A 6,892-nucleotide genomic window follows, 5' to 3' on the forward strand; every position below is an offset into this window, starting at 1 on the left:
TTTTATTGCTGGGATATAAGCCAAAAATTTGGACTGTCCATAATTTTAAACTGATTTTAATAGAAAATTCTAAAAAAAATTTTTCATAGCCTTTTTAAATTCCCGTTTGTAGAATACAAATTTGCAAAACAAATTTCTGATAATTCCAAAAAATAAAATAAATTATTAGGAGTTATATGGGGTGCTTAAGCCAGAATTCCACCAAAGTATGTATGTAGCGCTTTTCTTTCTCAAGACAGTAGAGTAATTTTAAGATTTCGTTGCTTTTTCTAGTAGATTGAGCTACCACTTAGAGGCTCTTTTGTTGACATAACGTATTTTGCTTGTTGTTTAACCCAGGTCAGTAGACCCATACTCGAAATATTCCAACCATGATCACCCCAACTTCTCTTTAAAGCAGTAAAGACAGGATACATTATCAAATATATCATTTCCTTTGCTGAGACGGTAAGGTAAAGTTTGAGGGAGATCTGGCTGCTGTTTCTAGCATATCAAGTGATCCCATATAGATGCCTTCACTTGGCTCGTCTCCAGGCAAGTAGCAAGCAATAGTCCAATTCCTTATGTACAATAGCAAAGATGGTTTTTGTTTTATTATTGTAGAATTACTCAAAATGGCAGGCTGGCAAAATCTTTAGAGCATTGGGGGGAAGAAAAAAAAAAACGCCCTGTGCAATTTGTTCTGGTACTTTATGATCTGAGCTCAAATCCTGTTGAAGTCAACTTTGCTGTTCAGCTCTTGGAATTGATAAAGTACCAATTAAGTACTGGAGTCAATGTAATCAACTAACCCCTCTCCTCAGACTAGCTGGTCATCATCATCGTTTAAAGTTCACTTTCCATGTTGGCATGGGTTAGACAGTTTGACTGTGGACTGGCAAGCCGGGAGGCTGTACCAGGCTCCAATCTGATCTGGCAAGATTTCTACAGCTGGATGCCCTCCCTAATGCCAACCACTCCGAGAGTGTACATGCCACCAGCACAGGAGCCAGTCAGGCTGCACTGGCATTGACCACATTCGAATGGTGCTTGTTACATATCACCAGCATGGGTGCCAGTCAGGTGGCACTGACATCAACCATGTTCAAATGGTGCTTTTTATGTGCCACCAGCATGGGTGCCAATCAAGCAGCACTGGCATCGGTCATGACTACGATTTCACTTGGCTCAACAGGTCTTCTCAAGCACAGCATATTGCCCAATGATTGAAGGGGTACTTTTAAATGAGCCAGTTATGCGACAGTGGCATCAGCCACGGCTACAATCTCACTTGGCTTGCTGGGTTTTCTCAAGCACAGCATATCTCCAAAGGTCTCAGTCACTTGTCACTGCCTCTGTGAGGCCCAATGTTCAAAGGTTATGCTTCACTACCTCACCTCTTCCACAGGTTCCCCTCCATTATTAGGGTGTGACACTTCTTCACACATCTGTCCTCATCCATACGCAACACATGACCATACCAGCGCAGTCGTCTCTCTTGCACATCACATCTGATGCTGCTTATGTCCAACTTTTCTCTCAGGGCACTTACACTCTGTCGTGTATACACACTGACATTACACATTCAGTGGAGCGTTAGTATGCTCAGCAATCACAGCCCATGTTTTACTGCCATATAGCATGGCTGTTCGCACACCGGTATCATACAGTCTACTTTTCACTCTGAGCAAGAGGCCTTTTGTTACCAGCAGAGGTAGCTCTCTGAACTTTGCCCAGGCTATTCTTATTCTCTTGTGTTTAAATTAAAAATCATTTTTGTAGAATTCAAAGTCACAAACCACTTTACAAAATAAAATTGAAGTGCTTTATTTAATTGTTTTTTTTATGAAAACATTGATTTGAATTTTATTATCTTTTTAGAAATCAACTGCGTGGCACCTTGGGCAAGTGTCTTCTACTATAGCCTCGGGCTGACCAAAGCCTTGTGAGTGGATTTGGTAGACAGAAACTGAAAGAAGCCCATCGTATATATGTAATATATGTATTTGTGTGTCTGTGGTTGTCTCCCCCCCCCCCCAACATCACTTGACAACCAATGCTGGTGTGTTTGTGTCCCTGTAACTTAGCAGTTCAGCAAAAGAGACCGATAGAATAAGTAATAGGCTTACAAAGAATAAGTCCTGGGGTCGATTTCCTCGGCTAAAGGCGGTGTTCCAGCATGGCCACAGTCAAATGACTGAGACAAGTAAAAGAGTGTTATCTTTAATTCTACTCTGATCATGAAAATTATTGGACATAGTTTCATGCCTGCTATTTTTCCTTCTTTTAAAATATTTTTTGAAGTTGTTTGTGGAATTTAGGTTGTGTTCACTTTTTAATTTGGAAAATTGATGAAATCTGGAGAATTCAGTCAGAGAGTTATACAGGTTAAGAGTCCCTTATGTAAAATCTGTGTAACCGAAAGTGTTGCAACTTTCGGAGTATTTTTATGTTTGCATCTATAAAATGGGACAGCTTGTGGGTGGAATCCAAGTCTAAACAATATCCGTTTACATTTCAAAATATACCTTAAATGTGATTTTATATAAATTTTTGATAATTTTTTTATGCATAATACCATCAAAATGTTAAGATATTAGTTTCTACCTATGTCATGTTTTGGTTTGTATTTTATTTGTATTGTATTTTGTACTATACAGGTATTAGGTTTTATGTAAGATATAAAAGCAAAGCATTGAACATGATTACAGGTAAATAAAATGAAACCTGAAAAAAGCATTTTTATTTTTGATGTAATGTGTAATGATGTTAGTCATGTCACACACATACATGTAGGTGAAATTCAAATCTTACATAAAAATAACGTTTTGTGTTTACTGTACAAAAAAAGAAAAAAAACCATGATCACTGCTTATAAACTTGTAAATGCAACGACAGACATTACAATTATTTCATGTCCCAGCATTTTGTGAAATTTTCCATTTGTGACATATCATATCTACATTCAAAAAGACTTTTGGATTTGGGAATTTCAGATAAAAGATTTTCAACTGTAACATTTGTCAAGCCAACTGAATTATACCCTAATATTTTTTTTTTTTTTTTTAAAGAGGGAGAGCATCAAATATGTAGTCCTAGATACATTATGCCTGAAAAAAAAAGTAGATGGTCATCAATGAGATGCTTTTAACCATAGACTTGTTTGATGTGGACTGACCCACACGTAAATAACAATTAACAAGTTGTTACTCATTTTGTAAATAGCCAGTCATGAGGAGTGGAAGCTACTGTGTCCTTAACTCTACCAACAGTATAGCTGTGTGAGCAATCTGGTCTTGTCAGCCTTGAAAGGCTGATTAGAAGGACAACTCTAAGCATAAAACACTAACTTACTATCTTTAAATACCTACAAAGAGGTGATGACTTAGGGAGTCAATGCCAAGAGCAAATCAAGTGAAAAAGAAATCTGGGCCTGCTGACCCTCTTCATCCCAAAGAAAGTACAAAGAAATGAAATGAGTTGTATCTGAGGGGATACAACATTTTGTGCTTATTTCTGTTAATTAGTTCTATGTCATTCTTGATTGAGCAGACCTATTATCAAAGCTATTTCAACCATGACTAACCCATCTTTTTTATAAGTATCTTGGAATACATTATCATGTGTCCCTCTTTAAGATGGTGGCATGTAATTTGAAGCAGATTTGGCTATTTCTGACAGGCTCTCTGTTTCTTTGAAAAATTTTCACAATTTCAACATATTCATATTTTAACATTTCGATCACTGTTTAACAGTATCAGTTAGAGCTAACATTTGCTTGGATACTTTCTTCTAACAAAGCTCAAATAGGCAGAAGTATCTATCTAGCAATTCCACTGTTCCTACAATACAATTTTTATCTGTTACTGATATATATTTTTTGATACTATATGTCTATAAGAAATTCTTTGAGACAAATACTGTAGTTTAGCAGACTTTCAACAATATATCTGCTTTAAATATGATACAGATTATGATTTTAAAATATTTGTTTTCCTTTCAAATTTCAGTGCTTTAGAAAAGGTTGGCAACAGTCTGAACCCCATTGATCGTGTGACCAACAGTTTTAACTTAAGCCTTGACCCTGGTATCGATAAGACTCCTCTATATTCACAGCTGTTATATACTCATAAATGGATAACCAAGGTCAGATGATTCTCTTTTATTTTAAAATGTGTAAAAAACATGTAATCAACAATGCTCCAGCGTAGTTATATCGCATTAAGCTCTAGTTATTTAAATATTAAAGAAAAAATTCTTTGCTTTTTAAGGTGAAAAAATATCTTTAACATGCAAAATTTTTCAAAGATCCAATATCATACAAAACTTTTCAAAGACGCAATATCAAAACCTTTGTTTTACTTCTTGGAAAACATTAAAATAAGGTTGATCAACATTGACTGGCAATCACCAAAATAGTTTTTTTTGCTTACATCTTAATCTCAGGCAGTGAAGATGAATATAAAACAACAGAAATGATAGAGCTAAACAACATCAAAGAATATGGATACTGAGGGTGGAAAGAGCTAGAAGTTAAACTCTAAACATATATTTGTGCTGGAGACTGGCACAATTTCTTTGTCAATTTGATGCAGGCATGGCCTTGTAGTTGAGAATTTTGCTTCACAACCACTTGGCTTCAAGTTGTAATACAAAACCTTCACACTTTGGAAAAGTATTTTCTATGTCCTTGAGTTGATTCAAGTCTTGTAAGTGAAATTAAATAGATGAAGAAAAAAGTGCCCTTTCTTTTCTGACTAAGCAGTAAATAATAATAATCTATACTATAATGGAGAAAGCTGCTTATTAATTAGGTATGTAACAATTACTAAAAGTACTAAAATTACTCTCTGGAAAATTTTATGAATTCCTTTGTTATCGATAAAAAGGTACTTTCAAAGTGTCTGTTATTATTTACTATCACAAATTTAAATATTTGTTGCCCAGTTTTATGTTCACTGCAGAGTAGGTTTTAACATTTGATAAACAATATCAATTTATTCTGGGAAAATTTTTCGTATTCATTTGCAACAAAATCTCTCACTTTCTCTCCTGCCTCTGACTGTTTTCATTAATAATAATCTACTTGATACATATTCATTGCAATTTTTTCATTTCAAGTTTTATTTCAGATGAGGAAATCAGGTATTTTGTTCACTTAAATTTGCTGTGTAAATGCCCTCAGTTTATTGTTTATACATACTGAAAATAAATTATATAGGACAACTTATTAAAACTTACTGAAGTTTCGAACTCATGTGACTTATTTCCTTTCCGTCTTTATCTAAGAATTAGCAAATGAATTTGTGGCTATGGCTATTTAATACACTATAGGTATTAAAATATCTCTATGTGATCGCTGCTATTTTTTGGCACATTAAACGTAGTTGACCTGCTTTGATGTTTGTTTAAAAAAAGAGAGATTATGACTGATAAAATAATGAAAGCAATATTTACTAAGCAAGTGAGCACTATAATACAAGAAAATAATTAGACTTAAAATATCATAAAATATTTAGAATTGGGAATAAAATGTGGAAATATCGAGTGGCTAACAGAAAACCGCCTGGAGGGAAGTCTTTCTTTCAGTAATAATAATAATTAGAAAATCAGATGATATTTCATATATTATCAACATTCACTTGTTGAACGCTTTGATAGTTTAGCAGTCTATGACAAGTAAATTTGCACAACATAATTTGGTTATAGAAAATAAGTTTGGTATCTACTTATTCTCCATTAAGTAAATAAATTAACTGACATGCAAGTCTCATGTCAAGAAACAATTGACTCTAATTTTCTAAACACTAAAATGAATAAAGAGTATTAAAGAACAATAATCATATTAATTTGAAGGAATAAAAGTAAAAGAAACATCTGCTATAAATGGCTAATATATGATGATATAAACCTCTGGCTATCCTCGGATGTTAAATGCTAAAAAGATTTGTTATTCATCTTCAGACTCTTGAGCTCTCCAACCAAGCTTTCTCCATCTTGAATCAAAGCCCACTTCACCGATCCGTGTATGCTAGTGCTAGCTCTAAACGATTGCGCCGTCAGTCTCCAATTAGTCATTCTGTTTCAACAAAGTAAGTGGATTTTTTTTGTATCATGGAATATATGTATCAGTATATTATAACTGAATAGTTTTAGTAGTAGTAGTAATGTGATCATTTTCCAAAACTGAAGATGCTACACAAAAATTGATATAATTCCAATTGCTAATGACCACAACTTGAAGATTGGCTATATATATATATATATATATATTTAGGTGTTCACATTGATATGTAATTATTGAAGACATTGTCATGAAACCTTTAATCAAATAGAGGATCCAGATCTATCATTTCCAATCTTCTGTGTAAATATGTTTGGTATTGGGGAATCTTACCCTACTTGGAAACTGGTGAGGGTTGGCAACAAGAGCAGCCAGCTGTAGAATTTTCACTCATTAAATTTGGTCCAACCCGTTACAAGCATGGAAAAGTGGATGTTAAATAATGATGATGTGTATCATCCCATATATATTTATATATATATATATATATAGCTAATAGTAAGGGATTATCAATACCTATAACGGCACTGGAAATAGCTGTAAACCAAATTTGCTCCAATAAATGAAAAATATGTAATGACCATTATTTTTAACTTGTTTTATATATATATATATATATATATGTATATATATATTATTTTGCTTAAAAGAGTTCCAGCACTGTCTGTTTTTTATGTTTTATTTGTATTCCTGCAGAGCTAATGTGGGGTATAGAATATGGAATATATAATATGATATACAATATAAAATAAAATAAAATAAAAATGGATGGCACCATGAAAGAAAGTATTGAATGTAGATGAAATATTGAGTGTTCAATATAAAGGATCATTGTATATTGTATATCAT

The 6,892-nt window shown here is 33.6% G+C and overlaps 1 protein-coding gene across 1 annotated transcript in view; it reads left to right on the forward strand.

Moving 5' to 3' along the window:
* The window catches only part of LOC106882650 (mediator of RNA polymerase II transcription subunit 27), an 18,954-nt gene that overhangs the window by 989 nt on the left and 11,073 nt on the right, over positions 1–6,892 (forward strand). The window contains exons 2-3 of the mRNA XM_014933396.2: positions 3,990–4,125; positions 5,944–6,071. Coding sequence (XP_014788882.1) covers positions 3,990–4,125; positions 5,944–6,071 — 264 coding nt within the window. The remainder of the gene's footprint in view (positions 1–3,989; positions 4,126–5,943; positions 6,072–6,892) is intronic.

Source organism: Octopus bimaculoides, chromosome 3 (assembly GCF_001194135.2).
Source record: "Octopus bimaculoides isolate UCB-OBI-ISO-001 chromosome 3, ASM119413v2, whole genome shotgun sequence".
NCBI classification, from domain to species: Eukaryota; Metazoa; Mollusca; class Cephalopoda; order Octopoda; family Octopodidae; genus Octopus; species Octopus bimaculoides.